Source organism: Xyrauchen texanus, chromosome 46, assembly GCF_025860055.1.
Source record: "Xyrauchen texanus isolate HMW12.3.18 chromosome 46, RBS_HiC_50CHRs, whole genome shotgun sequence".
Taxonomy (NCBI): domain Eukaryota; kingdom Metazoa; phylum Chordata; class Actinopteri; order Cypriniformes; family Catostomidae; genus Xyrauchen; species Xyrauchen texanus.
Window position 1 is genome coordinate 15744522 of NC_068321.1, and position 26038 is coordinate 15770559.

Below are 26038 nucleotides of genomic sequence, written 5' to 3' on the forward strand. Positions count from 1 at the left end.
TATACAGAGTGTAAGATAAATGTTACTGACAGCTATCTGTGAGACATTGAGACAGAACTGGTTTCACATTTAACCTAATATGACGATGAGAAGCTCACATTAGCTGTCCTGTTGTGATGAGCTTATAAAAGCTGTTTGACAGTAATCTATTGATTTGTAGTATTTCATTGGGCTGAGAGAAAGCAATGAGAAAGACTCATGTTTGCAATTTGGTAAAGGGGTAATGGGGTCAGAAAGAGATCCATTGAACCTTTCATATATCAGTCTAACAGATAAACGCCAAGTCATAATGATAAGACACTTTACAGAATGTTACCCAGAGGGACCCTGACACACTGGTAATCAATTATAATCATGACAGGGAAAGAGCATTTAAAGCAAGGAGGGTATACTATTAAATGGACATCAAGTGACAGTTCATGTAATGATGATCTCACAAATTTCAGACAATTATGTAGGGATCATTTTAATTCAACAGGGAAAAGCAGCAAAAGCTCATTTATTTTGTATCTTTTGTAAAGAAAACTGTTAAAAGTAAATCAATACTTTTCAAACTGACTTTTAAAAAAAAAAAAAAAAAAAAAAAAAAATTTAAGAGGTTGTAAGAAGGTTAGAAGTTTTACCAAAGGTTTGCCCAGGCGAGCTGTTCCGAACCACCGAAATAAATGCAAAAACCTTCTTTTGGCCAGATTTTGTTCTAAATGACATCATACCCATTCGTAAGCTGTATCCCAAATGCACTATACATTTCCACATACAATACATGAAATTACCGTGACGTCACACTGCAGACAACTGTGCTTCCAGGTTCTTTTGAGCAGCAGATTTTAATGGTGGATATGGGCAATAATCTTCGTCCTGCTATACTGTATAATGCACTGTAAAAATGTTTGTTAATGTCAATAAAGTTTATTAAGTTGGTTTACAGTGAAGAAATATGTGTAGTTCTTTTTGAACTATCAGAAAAAAATACGTTTTAACGTGATTCAAAAGGTCTGTATGATTGACAGGTTGAGGAATACACATCCTCACACATTTAACACACTTCTAAAACCTGAAAAATGTGGCAAATAAAACTTAAAACTATCATCAGACATGTAATATACCTGTATGTCTTTATTGCTTAAATTATTACATTAAATCAATTATTAAAGTACTTAAAGCTGTCAAAATAAAGGCAATGACATAATTTTAGTTGTGTTATATTATTTTTATTCACATATTACAATCAGTAGTCCCATGCAATGCGGTGGTGGAGATAGGGTCCCATTCATCTCGTAGGATCATATAAGATCATCGTTAGATCATATTTGGCCTTATATTAATATGAAAACTAAAAACAGAGGATTGTGATGGAAATTTAAAGAAGCCTAAATCTCCAATAATCTTTCGGAAAAGGGGGTTTCAACCCCACAAACAGCCCTTTTTGGACATTTTCAGCTCAATTTGATGAAACACCAATTGACCGCAGTTCAGAACCCAGAAGAGCTAATTGTCATGTAGTGTATGAATTTTCAAAGTATTGTATTGTCCTAAATGGAACACTAATGTTTTTTTTATATACAGAAGCATTCGCCCTTTATCAGCTGATGGAAACGCACAAAATGTATGGCCGCTAGCTTAAGCTAGTTAGCCAACCTCAGTCCAACAATTATATCTCAATAATATAAATATTCACAAAGCATGGGTGAGGGTAAAGCATTCAAGTCACATTTGTAAGGTGATGTCTTCACAGAAGTTTTGCTAGTTCACCATTAATTTAATCGTTTTGTCAGCATTGCGGCCAGTTAACCCCACCCCTTCCACTACATATGGAAAGCTGCTACTGCTGAGTGCATGAAGTGTCCAACATTCCAAACTTCTTTTTGTCAGTTGAAGAATTACATCATCTGGTACCCTTAGTTCACTTCTTTTCATGCATTTTCAGTGTTAATTGTTAACATATTACTTGCATCACAAAATGGCATAGAATAGTGCAGAATTGTGTGATTTGGGATACACCTATAGCCTTTATAGCCTCTTACATTATAAAGTCCAAAGGTCTGTGCCAAATTTGGTGGCTGTAGCTTGAAAGCCCTTGCAGAGTTCCAGTTGGTAATTTTGGTTTAGGGATTTGGACATTTTCAGCTCAGTTTGATGATTCAAAGTATTGTATTGTCCTAAATGGAACACTAATGTTTTTTTATATACAGAAGCATTCCCCCTGGTCCACCATGTGTTTGGTCAGGGTTGGTTTAAAATGCTTGAAATCAACACAAACACTCGCATGGTCTCTCAACCCTCTGAGTGGATGTAGCAACAGTCCTCAGGCAGGCACATGACTCCAAAGCACTGCAACAGATCGCAATCAGCCCACCGATTACACAAAAGCTAAGTTAAAGGCACGTGTAACATAGGGCTCTGGTTTCCTTGACAACGAACCTGACCAGCTTGCTGCAAAGTCCATTCTCTCTCTCTCTCTCTCTCACTCGCTCAACTTCTCAGAAGTGTGTCCATCTCACCTCTGAAATCCACAGGTCAGCTATGCATCTCGCTCCGCAGGACCAAAAGGTAGACATTGTGTTAAGAAACCAGGGTGCCACAGGCTCCACTTTCAAAGTAAGTGCTTTGCCAAGTAATCCTCTTAATAAAACAGCTTTCATGATTTCTTATAAATACTGAGGGGAAAAAAAGTGTTCTTGTGAATTGCTTGTTGTTTAATTTAATCACATGTATTTTATGGAATGCTCTTTCATGGTCACTTGGAAATTGTTTTATCAGTTTTAAATCAGTGAGTTATTGAGATTTAAAAAAATCGTTCTGAAATGTATAAATTGAACACAATGGCTTTCTCCAGCTACATGATCCTTACTTTATTGCACAGGGTAAATATACACTGGCATTTATTTAGAAGTCATAAGCTCAATGCATGCATTATTGTTGCATATGAAGCAGTTCTTGACTGTTTTCAAGAACCATGTGGTGAATTATGTGGCAGAGGTTAATATGTTGGTGGTTTTGCTTACTGAACAACAAAAATCAAACTTTTAGGTGGCTGGATGTAGCTAACAATTGTTGTACCTGTCTTAAGACACCAACTAGATTCCAAACTTTTTAAGATCATTTTCAAATCATCAACAATCATGTCATTATGAAATTACGCAGCACCAATTTGAGTAATCTGAGAAGTTATGATACAACTTGCAGTCTCTAGAGACCTGCATGAATGCCGTGCTTGTCGGAGTAATATTTAGCCGGTGTTTATGTCACATTCTTGTTACCATCATATTATGCATTATTAAAATGCTTTACTGTTTCCAAACACAAAATGAATTGAAACTCAAGAGAAATGTAATGTGTAATGAAACTGAATATGAATAATATTTTTTTTTAAATGACAGAGATTCTAATATGATGTAAGAGTGATATTTACAAGTACATTTAATACCCAGGAATCCAGATTTAACATAAACATAGTTGAATGATCACATTTAAGGGCCTCATCCCCAAAATGTAAAGTTGGATATCACAAAATATAGCATAACAAATTAATGAACAATTGTATGTCTTCCTTGCTATTTTGTGGAGAAAGTGGCTTAAATATAAAAGAGTAATTTAATTATGGACAGAATACAGATTTAAAAAGGTTGAATGCCTACAGGGCAAACAGTGGAACATCCTCTTCTTTTGGTTTCAAAAAACAGACACATTTATAACTTCATCCTTTTCTATATTTACCTCCTTAAGTGTACAAATATCCACCTTAGTCCACCTGGACTCACAACAAGTAACACACAAGCTTTTTATGTTTTGCAGAGAAACATTAGAGATCAGTTCCAGCCATGTAGGTGAAATTCAGTGATGTGCGTAATCAGCTTAAAGTAATTACTGTAATCAAATTACTTTGTCAGAAAGTAGTGTAACACATTACATTTTACCTAAATTCTTGTAATCAGTTTACTGACTTTCAATTAAGGTAATTACTTTTAAGTGCATTACTTAGCTTACACATTATATACGTTCATATGTACGTCTGGGACAGCTGAATGCTACGAGACAGTGAACGAGGAGGAAATGGACATTACATAAGTTTGTTGAGCAGAAAAACAAAAAAGATTTCTGTGAAAAGTGTCTTAGAAAGTAACTAAGTAACTGGTAAATGTGATTTATTTCTGGTAAAGTATTCAGTAAAGTGATCCAATTACAGTTTTAGATAAATAATTAGTAATTTTTAGTGGACTACTTACACAATTTTAACTGATTTTAAACATGAAACCACACCAAACATATTGATAAAACAAAATAGCACATTTGCCCTCATATCTGCAGACTTGCCATGTAGTTTAAGACCACAATTAACCAAGTAATGGATAACAGCATTGCAGGTACAGGTCCAAATTTCACAACTACATATTAGTTAGGGTGACCAGATTCCTGTTTGTGGAAAATGGGACAGCTCCCTCCCAGCAAAGATGATATTGACATATCCTTACCTGGGCACAGATCAATGCGAAAAAGAGGGTGTATCTGTAACTGGTGTCACCTTGTACTTTCATGCATGTGTGCATGTCTTTCAAGAGTTTATCGGAAAATGCAGAGCAGTCCAGTACAAAATTAAGATATGCAAAAAGCATTGCCTTCTCACTGCACAAAAGAAATCATCCACTTGCATGTCACCAGCTTCAACCAGGGCATCCAAATGCTTTTTAATGTCAGCCTGGCCTGCACAACTTTTCTCAGGTCATGAATGTGCAAAGCTATGGCCGTGCACAACAGAATGATAAGCAAAACGTCCTTCACTTGCGTGAATTTGTCAGAATCTGAACTTTGCTTCACAAAAAAAAAAAAAACAACACTTGGTGTGGCACACTTCTAGTAGCATCCACATGCTTTTTTTGTATGAACATGCTGAATGAACAAAGACAGAGCAACCTCCATGGGTGATGGAAAAGCGAGTTCCACAAATCTCACACCTAATTTTACTAGCCTCTGTCTGAGTCTCATTTTTTAGAAATGTAAACTCTTTTTGAAGATCATCATTAAATGTACAAGCATGCTTCCTTGATATTTTTCCAGCTGCAATTTCATCTGTGTGCTCTTTCAAACTGACTCTTCAATCAGTTCACTAATTGGATGTCTATTGATAAGGGACTGTGATTGGATAGTTTAATCCAATCATATACTTCAAATCATGGTTTGATTTTATTGGTTTTACAAGCCATATCCTTGGCTACCTTTGATTAGATTGCTAACATGATTAAGAAAGCTGCATAGGCGATAGAGACATTTTAGAAGAGGGGAAATATGGGACAAAACACAATTTTTTCAGAATAAGTCGGGACACTAGAAAACGTTTTTTCTTTGTGAAATAATGTGTTTTGAGTGGAAACCACAGTATGAAACCTCATAGGCCTAATGTATAACTACCTTGTAAATTATGTGAGTCGAGGAGTCATTTGCAACAAATATTGTCATTACTCATAATATTACTTGTTGTTGTTCTTTGGCTAAGCCAGTGAAACAGGGATGTTTTGGGTCTTGAGTCCAGGCAGAGTTTACTCAGGTGGATCAACACATGAGTCAGCTAGAACTGAGGCATAAATATGTGAGCACTAAGAGGCGGTAACCAAGCGAGTTCAAACTCTGTTAAGCCAATTGTTAGATCTTCAAAACATCCTACATGAGCACAACCCCGTTTTACTAGACCATTAAATCAGGTTATTTCAACCTGAACTTTCAACGACAACATCAACAAACATACTTACTTGGCTGATTTGATGTCTTAAAAGTGACTACAGCCTGACAAAAAATAAAAACATTAACTATGCCAGAAACAGAAACAGAAGCAGGATTTTATTATTAGCATGCTGCTATTGTCTTTCTGAGCATAGTGGGGAACAAGAGATGATTGGATTATAAGGACACACACAACAAACATCAACAACCGCCATTCGCCACTAAGTGGCGGTGACGTCACCACGACGCTTGTGCCAGGTTTGAGGCCACGTGAAGTGCCGAAAGCGCACTGGCAGGAGGTCACGGGGCAGACCCAGACGCCGCGGGTGGACTGACTGAGAAGACTGGCTGATGGGACACCTGTGCCCCCCCCCCAATTGGTGACGCAAACACACACACACAAACACAAAAGCAGACTGGACATCATCAAGGGTTATTATGAGGCATCAATACCAACAGTATCAGTCTGCGCCATTAGGTGGCAGTATATACCATTTAGAAAAGTGCTGAATGTCAAGGGCTTGAGGAAAAACTGCTTATGTTTGTTTCTTGAGATGCATTAAAAGAATAGTTCACCCAAAAATTATCTCATTATTTACTCTCATGCCATCCCAGATGTGTATGACATTCTTTCTTCTGCAGAACACAAACTAAGATTTTTAGAAGAATATCTCAGCACTGTAGGTCCAGGCAAGTGAACGGTGATGAAAACTTTGAAGCTCCAAAAAGCACATAAAGGCAGCCTAAAAGTAATCAATAAGACTCGAGTGGTTTAATTAATGTCTTCTTAAGCGATCTAGTCAATTTTTGGGTGAGAACAGACCAAAATATGGCTCCTTTTTTACTGTACATCTTGCCATTGCAGACTATAGACATAGTCATGATTTCAAGCTTGATTAAACGTCCTAGCGCTTGACGTATAGAAAGAGCACTAGATGGTGCTAGGAAGTGTAATCAAGCTTGCCAAGAAGACTGCAGATATCAAGATAAATCTTAAAAATTAAAATCTTGATAAATCTATAGTGAAAAAGAAGTGTAAAAGTAATGTGGTGTGCATTTCCACCCAGTTGATATAATCAGGTGGGTAGTAGCGTGCTACATTTACTCCATTACATTTACTAAGTAACTTTTAGGGTAGGTTTAAAAGACGGTAAAGTGAATTTCTTTTGAATAAAAATTTACTTTCCCCTTCTGTCTCTCACTCAACGTTGTGTCGATAATTTCTCACGAAACCCATTTTAGTGAGCGTCTGGCATCAAGATTGGTTTACAGCGGTAGACCTAAAGGAAGCGCTCTCTCTTCTACCTCAACACAGACCCTTCCTATGGTTTGCATTCGAGGGCCGGGCATACCAGTACAAGGTCCACCCCTTCAGTCTGTTCCTGTCCCCTCGCGCCTTTACGAAAGTCGCAGAAGCAGCCCTTGCCCTGTTAAGGGAAGTGGGCATCCACATCCTCAACTATCTCAAAGACTGGCTGAATCTAGCTCACTTGTGGGACTTATTGTATGTGCACAGAGACCTGGTGCTCTGGTACCTCAGCCCGCTGGGACTTCGAGTCAACTGGGAAAAGATCAAGCTCTACCCGATTCAGAGCATCTCTTTTCTCGGTATGGAGTTAGACTCTGTCTCAATGATGGCACACCTCACGGGCACGCGCAGTCTGGGCTAAACTGTCTTGAGAACGTTCAGGAAAACGTCGGTCCCAATGATGTTATTTCTGAGGCTCCTGGGGCATATGGCATCCTCAGTGGTGGTCACGCTGCTCGGGTTGATGCATATGAGAGTGCTTCAGCCCTGGCTTCAGACTCAAGTCTTGAGATGGGCATGGTGCCAAGGCGCACACTTCGTGCTCGTCACGCCGATCTGCAGGCGTCTGTTTAGCCCTTTGACCGATCTCACATTTCTACGGGCAGGAGTTCCCCTAGAGCAGGTCTCCAGGCCTGTCGTGGTTATGGTTCAACACTGAACTACCAGCTGAAATGGCCTGGACCTTGTCTCGGCTCCTCAGCACAAAACCTGAATGAGTGGTTGAATTCCAGCTCCTTTTATACCTGTATGTCCTGGGAAGTGGCATATACCTGGGCCTTACTTGTTATTACAATAATACAATAAATCTTCATTCTGTTTGTAATTTTAAATATATATGTTAATATAAAGAATAAACACATTTTATCAGATGTACATTATTGTATTTATTTGTTATACTTTAGTATCTATAAACTCCAATACAAGCATTTCTGAGTGCATTGCGCCCTCATCCGACCATAAAAAGCACGAAAGTTATCATAACCTACATTTTTAACTGAATATTCAAATCATCCACAGAATAATCATTTCCACTGTGAGCAGTCTTCAGAGTTAAACCTCAGTGAATTACTTAGCAAATAAAGAATTCTTCAGCTTAATGGCAAAATTCTGTATAAATATAAACAAAGAGTACAAAGGGTGTCTGTATGTTATTATGTTATTTTAATCAAGTAATGATTTGTCAATATGTTAATACATTCAGCATGAAATAAAACATTGCAGGAGGGAAGGAAGCAGTAAACTCTCAGCTCGTACGTCTTCCCCGCAGTGGATTATGGGCAATTAACTATCGTTGAGTGTACATCAAATGTACACTCAAAATAGTAATCCATAAGACTCCAGTGGTTAAATCCAAATTGTCAGAAGCGATGTGATATGAGAATGTGTGGATGAGAAACCCACACCTATCATATCACTTCTGAAAGTATGGATTTAACTACTGGAGTCTTATTGATTACGTTTATGCTGCCTTTATGTGCTTTTTGGAGCATAACATTTTTGGCATCCATTCACTTGCACTGTACTGACCTACAGAGCTGAAATATTCTTCTAAAAACCTTAATTTGTGTTCTGCAGAAGAAAGGAAGCCATACACATCTGTGATCATTTCCCAACCCTCATGTTGTTCCAAACCTGTGTGACCTTCTGTATTCCGTGGCACACAAACGATGTTAGACAGAACGTTAGAGACTGACAGTCTCGGTCACCATTCACTTTCAAAATATGAAAGAAAAAAACACATTCACTGAAAGTAAATAGTGATCAGGCAAACATTCTGTCTAAAATCTCCTTATTGTGTTGCATGGAAGAAAGATAGTCATATGGGTTTGGAACAACAGGATGGTGAATGATGACAGAATTTCCATTAATAAAAATAATAATAATAATAATAATAATAATTTTGTAATACATGTTAAATGTGTATTATGTAATGGAATGTAGGGAGTTAACATCCATTATGCAATTTAAAGTTATTCACTACTTGAGATCTCTTTTAATAGGATACTTTCTTACTCTTACTCAAGTAATTATTTATGTTGGTTCTTTTACTTCTACTTGAGTAATTGTACTTTTACTTGAGGTCAGTTTATGGCTACTCTACCCACCTCTAGAAATTATTCTGAAGGCCTTAGGCATAAATTCTTGTTCATCTTCAAATTCAACACTTTCCACAGATAACAAGGTGTGTATGTAACTTACACCAAAGTAATTTCTTATCTTTTTCTGATGCTTCCAAATAACTAATAATACAGTGATTAGATAGACAGGTAAAATATGTTTTGCAAAAAACACGCTAAAGAATTCCTGTAAATTCATTTGTACATGGGTATGATTTTAATTGAGCATCTAAAACAACAAAGTTTAGTTTGGGGACATTCTTCTAATGATTAGCCATTAGTCTGTCTGTCTGTCTGTCTGTCTGTCTGTCTATCTATCTATCTATCTATCTATCTATATACTATCTGTCTATCTATCTGTCTATCTTAGGGTGACCATATTTTGATTACCAAAAACCAGGACACTCGGCCCGGCAATGAGATACTCAAATGATACTCGAATTTTACTCAAAGATGCCTTGATAATTTCAATACATTTAAAGTAGGCTATGCCTCTGTATGGATAGAAAATTGTTATTACAAAATACTATCTATCAAAGACACAAAAAAGACGGCCAGGACAGGACGTGAAAACAGGACATGTCCTGGTAAAACAGGACGTTTGGTAACCCTAGTCTATCTATCTATATATCTATCTATCTATATACTGTCTCTCTATCTATCTATCTATCTATCTATCTATCTATCTATCTATCTATCTATCTATCTATCTATCTATCTATCTATCTATCTATCTATCTATCTATCTATCTATCTATCTATATACTGTCTATCTATCTATCTATCTATCTATCTATATACTGTCTCTCTATCTATCTATCTATCTATCTATCTATCTATCTATCTATCTATATACTGTCTATCTATCTATCTATCTATCTATCTATCTATCTATCTATCTATCTATCTATCTATCTATCTATCTATCTATCTATCTATATACTGTCTATCTATCTATCTATCTATCTATCTATCTATCTATCTATCTATTCATCTATCTATCTATCTATATACTGTCTCTCTATCTATCTATCTATTCATCTATCTATCTATCTATCTATCTATATACTGTCTATCTATCTATCTATCTATCTATCTATCTATCTATCTATCTATCTATCTATCTATCTATCTATCTATCTATCTATCTATCTATCTATCAGCAAAAATGCCATCCATTTATGAGTCTGTCAATCTATTCATCTATGGTATGTATGAGCCTGTTTATCTGCCTTAAGACACCATTAATCTTACATCCTTACAATGGCTTCTTCATGCATGAATGAATCCTTATTCATTCATCTTTAAGAGGCAGTATGTATTCAATTTTACCTGAGGACACTAAACTTATGAAGAGAAAAGAGCAATCCTTTTAAAGTCATGCATACTAACAAATGTGATTGATCATGACACATTTAAAACAAGTCACCAGTTTTGTGTATCATATGGCCCCCGTGAGGCATTCTGCCCTGGTTTTTCTTCACAGCAGATCACCCACAGAGCTGTTTAAAAGGCCCATTATGGGCTGATGCCTTCTCATTTGAATTAACCTTTCAATAAGCATGGAGTACAAGGGAAAAGTGTGTCTGGTGAACTCAAACTGAGTCATGCTAGAAAATAAGTGTTTCCAAAGAGAACTGTAAGGATGAGTCAGGGACAGGCCAGTATCTGGTATTTGCCTCTGAATATGCACAATCAAGGTTGTAACCAAATACGCTACATTACATGTAGGCTATACATTAAATGTATGTGGACACCCTTTTCTAATTAACTGATTTGGCTATTCCTGTAATATCAGTGAAGACAAATCTCTATTGCATTCAATGGCATTCTAAAGCATTGTTTGCTTTAAACTTTGTGGCAATAGTTTGGTGAGGGCACCTTCTGTGTTCCAGCATGACAATGACCCTGTGCACATAACAAGGTCCATAAAGAAATGATTTACTGTGTCTGATGTGGTAAACTAGACTAGACTAGGTAAACTAAACTAGATTGCACAATCTCAGACCTGATCCCCACTGAACACCTTTGGGATTAATTGAAATGTAGAATGCAAGGCACGCCTATCGCTCAACATCAGTGCCTGACCTGACCCACTTAGAAGTGAACGGGGCCCATTCACAAGCCGTCAAAATACATACTGTTTCAAAAGAGTAGCCACATGATAAACATAACATGTATTAACATTAATCTAGTAAAGTTATATCCAATATGTCAACTCTGTTGTCATAAGAGATGCCATATGAGGTGACGTAACTTCCTTGATCACATGGAGCAGATCGGATTGTTTGCTAGACTGTTGTCTTAAAGGGATAGTTCAACCAAAAATGAAAATTCTCTCATCACTTACTTGCCCTCATGCCATCCCAGATGCATATTACTTTTCTTTCATCTATTTCAAGATTATTTAAGAATTTTTGTAAGTGCTTAAAAATATGATCAAATATTTAGAACTTTGAGCCCTCTAGAGTCTAGATGATGAAAAATTGAAATTTATATATATATATATATGCTGTCTATTGAGCTAAACTTGCATTACATAAACATTCCTTTGATGCAATGGTTTTGAAATTAATAGTTATACATGGGTATGGTATTCAAGTGTCGACATACTTTTGGCCATGTAGTGTTTTAAATATTGAAGGACAATCATATTTAATTCATAAAGGTCACTCAAAAACCATATTGATCTGCCACTATGCTGAATATTGGAAGTGATGTGTCCCCATTAATGTCTATAATGGTTACGGCCCTGAGCACAATGTAGAAAAACTGAAAAAGTTCAGTTAAAATTGTTTGCACACGTATTGGCAGCATAGGCTGTTCTTTGCACTCTTAATTAACCTTTATACTGAGTCTCCAAGAATATGTTTGAATAATCTTTGTTACCCCCAGATTTCAGATGGCAGCCACAGCCCTGAAAAGACTGTCATTGTTGAGCCGCGTACCGACAGTTTAGAAGAGGTACTGGACCGAAGGCCCGAAGGCAATCTTATCTACTCTATCAATGATCGGCCACCCTGGTACCTCTGCGTTCTTCTAGGTTTCCAGGTGAGAGACAAAAGCCTTAAATGCGACTGATCTCCAGTTAGTCTTGTTCAGAAGCACATGACTTAAACCCCACCACACGTGAAATTACTTACATTTCTTTCTAAGCTAACCAGTCTATCCTGAATTTAACTTTTGACTTGGTGGATCTTTTATAGCCTTTAGTGTTGAACTGACTGCTTGAGGGTAGAGTTCTCATTGTGCCAGGTGAAGAAAATGTGGGTGTGTAATTTATTAGGTGGGATTGTGACTATCAGCTTTGCAAAAGCATGTACCGTTCCATAACCTTTCAAAGCATGATCAGTGTGACATTAGAAAACATTAACAACTTAATGCCCTGGGATGCTGCCCTGGGATGTCTGAGGTTTTGTAAATCCACTTGTTTTATAGCACGCCTCGTCTTTAATGGGTGTACAGAGTCAGCATTACGCTACATGACCCATACATTGTTGAAATACTCAGCCAGCCTAATATCACTTACCCCTTGATCTCAGATCTCAGTTCTTTTTTAAAACGTTTATCAAGTTTAGAGTGTAAAACATCTAGGTTACTGTTGTAACCTCCATTCCCTGATGGAGGGAACGCGACATGTGTTGAGTGAAGCAACACTAGGGGCCTATCTTGAAGGCCTCGATTAGCTCTGAACTTGAGAAAAGGCCAATGAGAATATGGCAGACAGAATTTGCTTATCCCTCCCCAGACATACAGGTATAAAGGGAGGGAATCATGCATCTGTTCATTCAGGTTTTGCACTGAAGAGCCGAGAATAAGTTTCAGCCATTGCAGTGGCTCGGTGGCCGGGGGGCTACAACGTCTCGTTCCCTCCATCAGGGAACGGAGGTTACAACAGTAACCTAGACGTTTCCCATCTGTCGCTCACTTAGACGTTGTGTCGAGTGAAGCGACACTAGGGGTCCCTATTTAATCACGCCAGGCAGGCAGTTGCGTGCCAAAGCAACAGGCTGCATCAGACTGAGGCATGTACCCTTGCCCAACGCCCCATATAAATCGTCAATAACTTTTTAGGTTCCCGACATCCCAGAGGGGGGGAACAAAGCGACATGCCAAGCATGGGAGCAGGCCTCGTAAAGTTATTGGGTGTTGCCCAGCCCTCTACTCTGCAAATGTCTGCTAGGGAGGTGCCGTTGGCCAGTGCCCACGAGGATGCCACACTTCTCGTTGAGTGTGCTCGAACCCTGAAGGGGGCGGGCACGACCTGGGTGTGATAGGCCAAGGCGATGGCTTCAACAACCTAGTGGGAAAGCCTCTGTTTGGAGACAGCATTCCCTTTCTGCTGTCCACCAAAGCAGACAAAGAGCTGCTCAGATCCACTAGGGAGTACCAAAGCGTGCAGTGGGAGATCTCTTGGGAAGCGAACAGGTCTACCTGTGCTTTGCCGAACCACTCCCAAATCCACAGTGCAACGTTGCAATGGTTAAGTTCTCACAGTGAGAACATGAACCATCCACAAACAGTGCCTCAGTGTGATCGCAGCCCAGATACATGAGGCAGCATCTATGACCGTCAGGAGTGGAGAGAAATCGACCGCATCCAGGAACTACACAGGGGCGGAAAGGCATCTTTATAAATACGTCTCCTGAAAAGGACGTTCAACGCCAGCTGTGTATTGCTCTTTTAGAGAGAATAAATTATTTTAGTATTTTATTATTAAACTCTATAATATTCTGCTGTCGAAGCGCCCAGGGCAAAGCTGCACTGCCGTGCAGAGCAGGAGAAAGCCACTGAAATGCGCCGTAGATCCAACAGCATACGCTCTGCATAGTTGAGTGGAACAGTAAGTGATCTCAGCTCGCTGATCGCACAACCGCTCGGCTCCGAAGAAGAACACTGAATGAACAGATGCATGATTCCCTCCTTTCATACCCGTGTGTCCGGGGGAGGGACATGCAAATTCTGTCTGCCAAATTCTCATTGGCCTTTTCTCAAGGTCAGAGGTAACAGAGGCCTTCAAGAAAGTCCCCTATTGTTGCTTCGCTCGACACAACGTCAAAGTGAGCGACAGATGGGGAACTAAAAGTGAACATCATCTACACTGTATGTGAGCTGTATTGATTATAATGGGAGAACTCTGCACACAGACAGGAGTTTGCACTAAACTGCGGGCTCAAACATTTGTGTAAAACTGTGCACACCATTTGCATACCAGTCAGAACACTCGCTTGCATTATAGACAGCTTTTATTGATTATAATTGCAGCATTCTAATTGGTTGGCTGTTGATCTCGCTTGTTGTGTAAAACAGTTGTTCTAAACAAGAATAAGCATGGTTTGAGCACAATATATTAAGTGTGGAAAATTATAGGCTGCTGAGAAAATGTAAGTTGAAACTATTAAAATGGATATTTACAAACCAAAATTGGAATCACATTTTCATGTTCAGTTGCAGTTATGTGAATAATTTACATATAGAATATGCAACGTTTCCAATACTGCAAATAATTCACATTTGCGTATTGCACCTAAATGTGGGTACTGTAACAGAACAGTTGAGAATGTCTGGTGCACACAGTTTAATTGAACTTTTCTCATCATAATGGGAGCGTTCTGGTCGGTCGAGTGGTCATACACTCAACAACTTTTAGGCCAGTTTCTATGTAAAATCCAGGCCGATCTCTCTTCTCAGTCTGCTCCTGCCAGCCACGCAGAGGGAGAAAGAGCACCTATTAGCACCTCTCACTGGGAGGTGTTAATCGCTTGATGTCAGGATTCCCTGCTGAGTTAATGGCTTCAAGCACTGAAAAGTCACATATGTTTTGTTTTAAAAAAGAAATCATTCTGTCACTGAGAAGAACTGACAAGATGACAAGTTGATCTGAACTTTTTTTTTATCACATCCAGCTGCATATCATCACAAACACTGATTAAAATCCATAGTGAGTCTGTCATTATGCATAAATAATACAAAAGCAAATAATGATGGATAAAAAAATAACCTTGACAGACATTTTACAGTTTTGTTGCATTTTAAAATATAACCTTCTGAAAGCCAACTGAACCATAAAGAAAATGCAACATTTTTACTATTTTATCCCCTGTTTCGGATCAATCAAGTAAGCTACAGGTCTGAAAATGCACCAAAACACTCTATTGCTATTGCAATTTTACTCACGTTGTTATTTTGTCAGTGAGAGATAGTTATGCGTGTCACCTAGTGACACGAGTCTACTAGTGTTGAGCCAGCTTTGTGCGCATCTGATGTTGGAGGTGCATGGAACATGATCCAAAGGGCTCCACATTTACACATCCACATGACAGATGGAGATCAAAGCGAACTGGAAGGGGGAGAGGGAGGAGAGAAAGGGCAGGAGGGTACACGAGGGACTCGCATCGACATGTGAGGTAAGAAGATGTGCTAAATGTGAAGAGGAGTACAAAGAAGAAACTTCACTCCTCCAATATGCTCACTTTTATATCTCCGGCAACATGGAGGGGAGGAAAAGGCAGGGAGAGACCTGGTATTTCATGTCAGCGAGAACTCCCTCTAAGCCCCCATCTCTTTTCTGCTTTCACTACTGATCATTTTTACACTAATGCACATCCATTTATTGTTGTTATGAAATGAACTTTAATTCAAAACTGTTTTGTCCAGTCTACTTTTCTTTAGGGAAAAGACAGCTGGGAGAAACTTATAAAACAACAGGAATTTAACAATGCATGTATTTTCTAATGTATTCTCCCTCGCTCCTATTGTGTAAATGTTCTCTGGTGCACCATCCCTGTATCTGCACCATAATCTCCTGTCAAACCACCCATGCTCTCTGCCAATTTGTACTTTTTTTTTTTAGCCCGACAAATTTATGAAGCTTCTTGCTGAGAGTAAAAAGGGGCTATCAATTCACAACAGAGAGGCCAACATCTGTCTTCCATTTCTCACACATCTTCCTGGCTCAGTCAGGCCACATTTAAGATTTGCTACATTTTTTTGTGATCATCTGTCTTCTCTCATGTCTCGCCCTCATATCCGGAGGGCGTTTGCAATGAACCTAAGCCTGGTGTCATCCATGTTAGCACTTCATTCCATTCTCTGTTGCCTCATACAGCATTACATACTGGCATTTGGGGGCATCCTGGCAATTCCTCTCATCCTAGCCGAGCCATTGTGCATCAGTGAAAACAATGCTGCCAAGAGCCAGCTCATCTCCACCATCTTCTTTGTCTCAGGCCTGTGCACTGTGCTACAGACCACAATCGGGACCAGGTACTGGGACTAATGTTCTACAATGTACCTCTAACCACATAGATTAAATCATGTTTTAAAGACCCCATATAATCCCTTGACAAGTATAGTTTTCTGTCCTGTGTTGATGTATTCCCCATTGACGTAGGTACTGTACATAGTTTGGTTGGGACATATCAAAGGAATGGCTACTTGGTAAGTTGGTTATGAGGGATTTAATTAAAGAAGTCATATCAGAGTGAGAGACAATTCCAGATGACTCATAGCAGGCACAAGACAGTCTTCTGTCACCACTTGCTGGCTTAAATATTAAATACCATAGGGATGAATATAAATTCACACTTTTAGCTGCTCTTACACATCTGCACTGCTCTTACATGTTTGGAATGCCACAAACACATTAACTGTTTTGCAATAATTTATAATATTATAATATATTATCTATAATGTTAGAACAACAGTTTAGTGAATTCGCCCTTGTAAATGTAAAAAATAATGTATCTGAAAAAAGTTAATTTTGTACACTTACTAAAAATGCATGATCTTCAATTTAGATTTTATGGGGTCTATTAGGAAATGGGGTTCACCCCTCTTGAAAAGACCAGCTGACCACCAACATATGTTGTACATTTGTATTTTGTCCTATTTGATGTACAATAGCTTAACCAGCCAAATTTCCTGGGTTAACTTGCTATGCCAGAAAGCTCATGCTGGTCTGTCAGTTTTCCTGGTGAACAGTAAAGCTATGCTAAACCATTACAGAACCAGCACTGGCATGAACCAAGATCACGATGGAAATGAATGCTGATTTAAGCTGGTCTTTTCAGTAGGGACATACAGTATAATGCTTTGAATTATTTTTTTGAGCTGCTCATTGCAATGAAAAGCTTATTACAATGTTTTCTATTACTACTGCCATTGTTTTTTTTATGACTTAGCCAGCGTAATAGATCAAATGAAAGGCAAAGAAGAAATACATTCTTATATGTCCTCTCAGATTGCCAATTCTGCAAGGGGGAACTTTTACTTTCATCACCCCCACCTTGGCTATCCTCGCCTTACCCAAATGGAGATGCCCAGAAATTAGTGCCACCACTTACCCTAATACCACGGATTTTCCTGCCCTCCTCATAGACAGCGATGAGGTGTGGAAAGTCCGCATCCGTGAGGTACATGTTGTTTAAAACCTGATCGAACTGACTGTAAACTGCTGTAGTGCTTGTAGAGTATGCCGCTAGCAATACCAAGGCCATGGGTTTGATTTCCAGGGAATGTATGTAATGATAAAATGCATAGCTTGAATGCACTTAAGTCTCTATGAGTAAAAACATCTGCCAAGTGTATAAATGAGAATTGCCAAGACAAGAAACCTTTTCCTTATGATGGAGTTTAAACAAGATGAGTTGTGTAAAAAGGACATGTCTCAAATGTAAGCTTTACATGAGTGAATGACTCTTAATTACCAACTATATATTCAAATTATAAATTGCCAGCTGATTTAAACTACAAATGAGATTAGAAAATGTTTCTTTTTATTAGTGCAATTATTTTCCCCTTGTGAAGTTTCAAGATTAGACAGCAGGATGTCCCAATGCCATTTTTTGAGACTTTGGAGCGGATGCAGATAAAGATACCTGTTTTTTGTTTTATATATATTTTTTGTAATGTTGCCAGTCAGATACACTACTGTGAAACTGATGATTTGAGTACAGCATTTTTATTATGTTTCAAAATAAAAACATAGTAAAAAAAAGTTAATTTTAACTCACAAAATGATCAAAAATCACAAACAAATTTGATAGAACAAATAATGTATATAAAAATATTTACTTTAAACAAAACCAAGAGAGCTGACATGCAAACTTTATTAGTTTCAACAACCGTAACGCAAAAGACATAATAAAAAAAAAGGTGGGGGATAATTTTCAGCTCCCACTTTGTCAAAAATTGACAAAAATGTATAATTTCCCTTTTTTTTTTTTAATAATAACTACTTTATGTAAAATATTAAATGATAGAAATAAAACAAGGTAAACCATTAATTTTTCAGTAATTTGCATAGAGATTTTATTACAAAGTCACATTTGTATAAAAAACACAGTAAATTAAACATGCAACCCACAGACCATCATATCGGAAAAGGAAATGACCATTTAGGCAAGATAAGATCACGTAAAATATCAGGCAAAAACAGTTTTTACCTTATTTTGGCCAGGGTAAAATAGACACTGTTTCTTCCCTTTTCATAGATCCAGGGGGCCATCCTAGTGGCCTCAATCCTTCAACTTGTCCTAGGACTGTCAGGTCTCGTGGGGCTGGTGCTGAAGTTCATCGGGCCGCTGGCCATTGCTCCCACTATCAACCTCATCGGACTTTCTCTCTTCATCCAGTCCGGGAAAAAGTCAGGAGCTCACTGGGGAATAGCTGCTCTGTGAGTTACTGTGGAATTATGCATAACTATGAGAACTGATGATATAAAGTCAAATCTGAGACAAGCAAACAAATCAAGTGATATCCTGATAAAGAGACATACAGCTATGTTATAAATCCTTGTGAGCTGCCACCGTCGACAGCATTTAAAGTTGCACTAAATAATCTTTTCCTCAATAACATTTTTTTTATTCCAAAATAAATTAATAGTAAATCATGAACATATGTATAAAATCATGGCTACTCACATGAGGTGAAGACTCCAATCATATCAGTTACCTTATAAAAGCCATTTTATATTGCATGGTGAAAGTTCCCTCATGAGGGCTAAGATGTTAGGATCACATGACCAGCTGAATACTACTCAAGAGGACATTACTAATTTTGGTAATGCCCTCTTATAGGACATTTTCACTAAAGGCTGACTGTGAATAGTGAATTTCTACAATGGCATCATTAACTGAAAACTATTGCTTTTGAATGATGCAGCATCCAGGCTTCTTTGGTGTCAGTGTAAGTCCAATACGACAACTATGAAAATTTACTGGTGCACCTTTAAAGGGATAGTTCACCCAAAATGCTCTCATCATTTACTCACCCTTATGCCATTCCAGATGTGTAGGACTTTATTTCTTCTGCTGAACACAAATTAAGATTTGTAGAAGAATATTTCATCTCTGTATGTCCATACAATGCAAGTGAATGGGTACCAAAAGTTTGCAGCTCCAAAATGTATATTAAGGAAGCATAAAACTAACCCATAAGACTTCAGTGGTTAAATCCATATCCTCAGAAGTGATATGATAGGTGTGGGTGAGAAACAGATCCATTTTTAAGTAAATTTTTACTATTCTCCTTCCTGTAGGTGGCAATATGTGAAAAGAAAGCAAATCGGCAAAAACAAAAGAAGAAAAATGTGAAAGTGAATGTGGAGATTTATTGTAAAAAAGGACTTAAATATTGATCTTTTTCTTACCCATCATATTGCTTGCTTCTGAATGTATAGATTTAACCACTAGAGTTGTATGGATTACGTTTATGCTGCCTTTATGTCCTTTTGGAGCTTCAACATTTTAATACACTTGCATTTTTCAGACCAACAGAGCTGAGAAATTCTTCTAAAATAAATTTGTTTGCATTCAGCAGAAGAAAGAAAGCCATGCACATCTAGGATGGCGTGAGGATGAGTAAATGATGAGAGAATTTATTTTTGGGTGGACTATCATAATGGGTGCATATATGGACTATCATATATGAAGGCTGTTCCAAAAGGTAGAAAACTTAATTATGCTGCCACAAAAGACATAAGAGCTCATCACAGTGCAATAATGTATTTGATGTTCATGGTCGGATTTACAATTACAAAAGCACTGGCACCGTATATCTCGGTAACTCAGTGCCACTGGTTCTGTCTGGCATACTACCTCAGCACAAGCCCTCACCACATATCACCCAGGTTCCCTATTCCTCCGTTTCCTACTTCTGAACCCCCCACTTTTTGTCCTTCCTTCTTAACTATTGCCAGAAACTCCCTTTCTCAGCTTCCTCTACCAATTCCTTCAAATACTTTTTTAAAGTTGCTCCTATGATGCCAATGTCTGTAAATAGGTGCTGCATTGATGTACACATGAATCCTCAACTCCCAACCTCCACAGGGTATATGGCAGTCCTCCATCCATTTTCCCTGCACTCTGTGGCCAGATCAGCATATTTTTTATTTTATTTGTTTATTTATTTATTTTTGGATTTTCTCCTAAATTTGTCATGCCCAATTCCCAATGCCCTCTAATTCCTTGTGGTGGCGTAGTGACTCGCCTCAATCCGGATGTCAGAGGCCGTATCTCAGTTGCCTCCACGTAGACCGCCAATCCTCGCATCTTATCATGGTGGCTTGTTAAGCGCGTTACCATGGAGACCTAGTGAGTGTGAAGGCTTACACTATTCTCCATGGCATCCATGCAAAACACCCCACATACATTTTTGTGACCTGACGTTCTTTTAACTTGAAACAGTGTCTTAAAATGTGCTAGTTCTGCATGAGACACTGAAGAAATAGTGTGACGCAGTGCAGCAGTCAAAGACATTCATCCTGCAAGGGTTTACATAGGAAAACAATGGGAAAACAGAGTAGCTGCACAAAAAATACGTTCAGTGTGAACAGCCCCTAACTCATCCATTCGCACGTATCTGTGAGTGAAAGTGCGTGGGCGAAACAAGTTCGGAAGTCCTGTATATTTTTCATAAATTTCAAACCCGAACTCAGTGTCCTACTTGAAAAAAATCAGAATCTGACAGACCTCTAATGTGAACCGCTCTGAAAGCACTGACAACAGTATATTCATGCCTGTACCCAGAACAACATGTAGCCCCTAAAGTGGTGTTTTGCATGGTGGTTAAAACCGCAACTGCTGATTTTTAATGTAGTTAATGTATAAAAATTAAGCGATTGTTAAAATGTCCTGTTTATCATCAATGTCATGGCTGCTTCCAAACGGTCATGGAATCTAATAACTAAGTGACATTTTTGGTCTGCACACAACACAAATAGCATTCAGCTCAGGATATTTGACTTGCAACTGATTTCAAAACAGTTTGGCCAAAAAAGGTACACTTTAAAAAGTGGCAACCTGCAATTGTTACATTAAAGAGTGGTTTCTATTTCATTTAACCCTTAAAATTAATTTTGTTTGTATAAACCAATGTAGTCAGGTTCAATACAAGTTAAGGTAATTCAACAGCGTTTTTGTTAGTGTTTGTTTGGGGGGTTGGAGATGAGATGGCTGGTGGACTTCGGGCCGCCGCCCCCTACCTGCAAGATGCCACCCCAGGTGGCAGCCTATGTTGCCAATCTGTAAACATAAAAATACTCACTGTTTCTAAATACAGACACAAGACATAAACAATATGTGTGTTAACATGATTTCAGTGTAATAAAATCACTTACCTTTTCTGTGTAAAGTTTGTGGTGGTGGGGGCATGGTCAAGTGTTCGTCCGAAGAGAGTGAAAGCAGTAAGTGTGCACACACCTGAGCACCATAATGTATAACACATGTTTCTGGTTGCAGTAAGCACAGGGGAGAGTGATAAAGATTGACCATGCCAGAGATGAGGGAGAAAGAGCTACCTGTCTGAAAGCTACCTAAATCTACCTAAAGAATGTTATGCTGAAAATCTCTTTTGAGTTTGTTTATTAATAGTTATAACTTTGAGTTGAAGCCCAAGTTTCCTGTATCCTCCTTTCCCTCCCTTCCTTGAATGTCTACACTGGTGCCAAAACCCGGGAGAATTGGAGGAAATACGCCGGCATGGAGTCCTCGCAGTTTGCGGAAGTCATCAAGTCCCTCGCCAGTATGCACCATGCACAACATCAGGCCCTGCTTGAGCTACACCAAGACCAGGATCGCCGATTCCAGGAGGTGCTTCAAGCTCAAGCAGAGGACCGGCACGCGATCTGGAGCCTACTACACCAGGAAAAAGTCCCGGCCACGACCCCAGACCCAGCAGCCCCCATGACCCCGATTGCCCTCATGAAGATGGGGGCAGAAGATGATCCCGAGGCCTTCCTGGATCTTTTCGAGAGTACGGAGAGTGGAGTTTACTCAACTCACGGTGCAACAACTGCCCAGCGCCGCTAGAGGAGGACGTCCAACTGGCGGAGGACCGTATGTTGGCATATCAGAGGGCAGAAGAGCCCTTCTACTCTCTCTCACTTCAGCCCATCCCAGTATCCCGGAGGCATGTTCACGGGGGTTTGTCCCACCACAGGTGGCCTCAGTGTCTCATTGCTCTCCCCCTCAGGTGGATGTACCCGCTGACACAGGTGTGGCCGTAACACCTGGGCCGGCCTGCGGGAGTTGCGTGGTTCTAGGGCACTTCCGGGACAAATGCCCAGTGATGGAGCTGGGAACTGTGGTCTGGGTCCCCAACACTCCACAGGCTGCCCCCAATCGAGCTGGATCATTCAGAATACCAGTGAGTGTCAAGGGGAGTACACATCAAGCCTTGGTGGATATGGGTTGTAACAGACCACTATACACCAATGTTTGTTTCAACACGAGGCTTTGGGCACAAGCAAAAGGGTGAGGGTGAGGGTGAGGTGTGTGCATGGGGATATTCACAATTACCCTGTAGTTCGGCTCATTAATTTTCGGGTGAAAAGGCATAATGTGGAGGTGGCGAATAGTTCCTCCCTCACCCGTCCAGTAATTTTGGGAACTAATTGGCCGGAGTTTAAAAGTATATTAAAGAGAATATGTGTGGATGGGTCCTACGAGAAAGTTTTTAGATGTGAAATGTGCGATGCCTTTGTGTGGGAAGGAAGAGCCGGGGCGGTCCTCATCAGCGCCATGTCAGGATGACATAAGGGAGAGGGAAGCTTCGGCCCCTCCCGTCCTTAGAGGATTTTCCAAAAGGGATTTCCATCTAGAGCAGTCTTGTGACAAAACCCTTAGGCAAGCCCTTGACTAATTGAAAGTTATTGATGTCCAACGACTCCAACCAAACACTGCACTTTCATATTCCTATTTTGCTATAATAAAAATTCTGTTGTATCGAGTGACACAGGACAAAATAAGATACATCCCAGCTGTTGATACCGCAGAGCCGTCAGGAATTGTTATTCAAGATGGCTCATTATCATCTGATGGCGCATCACTTAGGGTAGGAAATGACACTGAACCGACTAATTGCCCATTTCTATTGGCCGGGTATTCGCAGGGATGTTCACAGGCATGCCGTGAATGTCAGCTGGTGAATCTGCCGGCTACCCCAAGAGCGTCATTGCGCCCCCTTCTGTTAATCTATGTCCCCTTCAAAATAATTGCCATGGACCTCATCGGGCTATTAGAGCGGACAGCACATGGACATTGCTTTATGTTGGTTCTGGTGGACTATGCAACGCAATATCCAGAAGCAGTGCCTCTGCGCAACATCTCAGCATATAGTGATGTGGAGGAACTTTTATGGATAATCTCCCAAATGGGGATTCCGAAAGAAATCCTCACTGATCAAGGCACTACATTTATGTCATGAACACTATGCGAACTGTACTAATTATTGGGGATTAAAATGATTAGCACCAATGTTTACCATCCACAAACGCTAAGACGAATGCTTCAGAAATGGGTCTGGGGTGGTGCTCTCGCAAGTGGTGGAGAGGGAGGAACACCCGGTGCTGTACATTAGTCGCAAACTCTCACTGAGGGAGACTAAGTACAGCACCATTGAAAAAGAGTGTCTTGTCATCAAGTGGGCCATCCTCACTCTCTGGTACTACCTGTTGGGGCGGGCCTTCACCCTCTGTTCAGATCACGCCCCACTCCAATGGCTCCATTGCATGAAAGATACCAATGTGTGGATCACCTGTTGGTATCTGCCTCTTCAGCCGGTTAGGTTCGAGGTGGTCCATAGACCAAGGGCACAGATGGCTGTCGCGGACTTCCTTTCCAAAAATGGGGGAGGGAGTGGTGGGCAGACCGGGTGACTCCCTGGCCTGAGTCAGGTGGTGGGGATATTTGGTGGCGGGGGCGTGGTCGAGCGTTCGTCCAGAGAGAGAGAAAGTGGTAAGGGGGCACACACCTGAGCGCTATAATGTCTAACACCTGTTTCTGATTGCAGTAAGCACTGGGGAGAGCGATAAAAAGGTGCCATGTCAGTGACAAGGGAGAGACAGCTACCTGTCTGAAAGAGACTGTGTATCTACCTAAAGAGTGTTATGCTGAAAAGCCCTTTTGAGTTTGTTTATTAAAATATATATCTTTTAAGTTTCCTGTGTCCTCCTTTCCCTCCCTTCCTTGAACATCTACAAATTATATTCAATTCAACAACAAAACATTTTCAAACTCTGCATGTGTCTCTTGCAATGGAAGGCCTTCTAAAAACAAACATCCTTCAGGGTTCACTGTAATTCTGTTCAGATCAACCCTGTTAATTGTTTTCACAGTGCTCAAATCCTTTGCTGAAAAATACAGTTCATCACTCATCTTCAAGTGTTCCTAAGGGAATGCATTAATCATGATATCAGCCTTGGCTTCTCGCCCCTCAGACAGGCCCTCCATATCCAGGTGTCTCAGAATAAACAAAGAGGTTTTAGGTGTATGTGTGTGTGTGTGTGTGTGTGTGTGTAACTCATTAGCACACATCGTAACCAGCCCATCCTAAACTCTTTCTATAAGATTCAGGATACGGCTTTTAGCAGCATTAACCAAATGTGTGCTGGTTTTGTGTGTGCAGATATGCTATTAGTTTAAGTTTACTTAAGTTCAGTTAATTAATTTACATTTCATTAAAATAAATCAAGCAGATGTCATTTAAAAGGCTTTCAAATTTAATTTCACATTAAACAATCCTTAATCATAATCCTTTTCCTGATTCTAGTCCAATCCTTAATCTGATTCTCACTAGTCTTAATCCAAAAGATCACTTGCAGCATATACATGTACAGAATGTAAATCGTTTTGTATAAGAATCAGAATTGAAATGAATTAATCAAAGTGAAATCAGCTCACCAATTCACAAATGAATAATTTAGTTAATTAAAGTTTAAACAGTTTGGTGTCACGTATTCCGTTTTTACGCTAAGACTTTTATTTTGAAATTTGAAATAAAGTTTCCTGTAAGTTTTGTAGTCCTTTGTAGTTTATTTTCATGATTGGTTTCCCCCTGATTGTTTCCCCAGGTGTTCCTACTTCCCTTGTTTGCCCTTGTGTATTTAAGCCCTTGTTTCCTTTGGTTTCTTTGTCAGTCTTCACATATGTAGTCATGTTCTGTGCCTGGTTCCCTGGGTTTTGTTTCCTTTTATTCTGAGTTACCTTGTTTATCTTTTGTTTCATTAAAAGCTGCATTTAGATCCTCATTCCTTGTCTACCTTGTCACATTTGGAGAGTATTTAGATTTGTTTAAAGTTAATGTGGGGTTCAAAGTTGTTTACATACAGTGCCCATAGAAAATGTGGGATCCAAACTAATTTAAACCTGTGTATAAACTGAAGATGTAAGGATTAAAAAACAAATTAAACATTATGATGGAATGTTATTACATAAAACAATAAAAATTATTTTACACAATTTCGATGTCACCAATCAATTAGTAAATTTGTAACAATGACCGTGTTCAAATAATGCTTGGATAATCATCCATTCCAGTTTGAGTGCATGCTGTAATTAAAGCAAAAGGGGACTTATCAAATATAAAAAAAATTCTGTTTTTCAGTTCAACTTTTCCA

General features: G+C 39.2%; 1 protein-coding gene across 2 annotated transcripts in view; it reads left to right on the forward strand.

Annotated features, from left to right (window-relative positions):
* The first annotated feature begins 2306 nt into the window (after window positions 1-2306).
* The window catches only part of si:dkey-106n21.1 (solute carrier family 23 member 2), a 39390-nt gene continuing 15658 nt past the window's right edge, over window positions 2307-26038 (forward strand). Inside the window, exons 1-5 of one of the 2 annotated variants that reach the window (XM_052119949.1) lie at window positions 2307-2598; window positions 12037-12192; window positions 16250-16407; window positions 17384-17555; window positions 18636-18817. In XM_052119949.1, the coding sequence (XP_051975909.1) occupies window positions 2524-2598; window positions 12037-12192; window positions 16250-16407; window positions 17384-17555; window positions 18636-18817 (743 nt within the window). In that variant the 5' untranslated portion in view covers window positions 2307-2523. The remainder of the gene's footprint in view (window positions 2599-12036; window positions 12193-16249; window positions 16408-17383; window positions 17556-18635; window positions 18818-26038) is intronic. The other variant, XM_052119950.1, reaches the window with a different exon arrangement.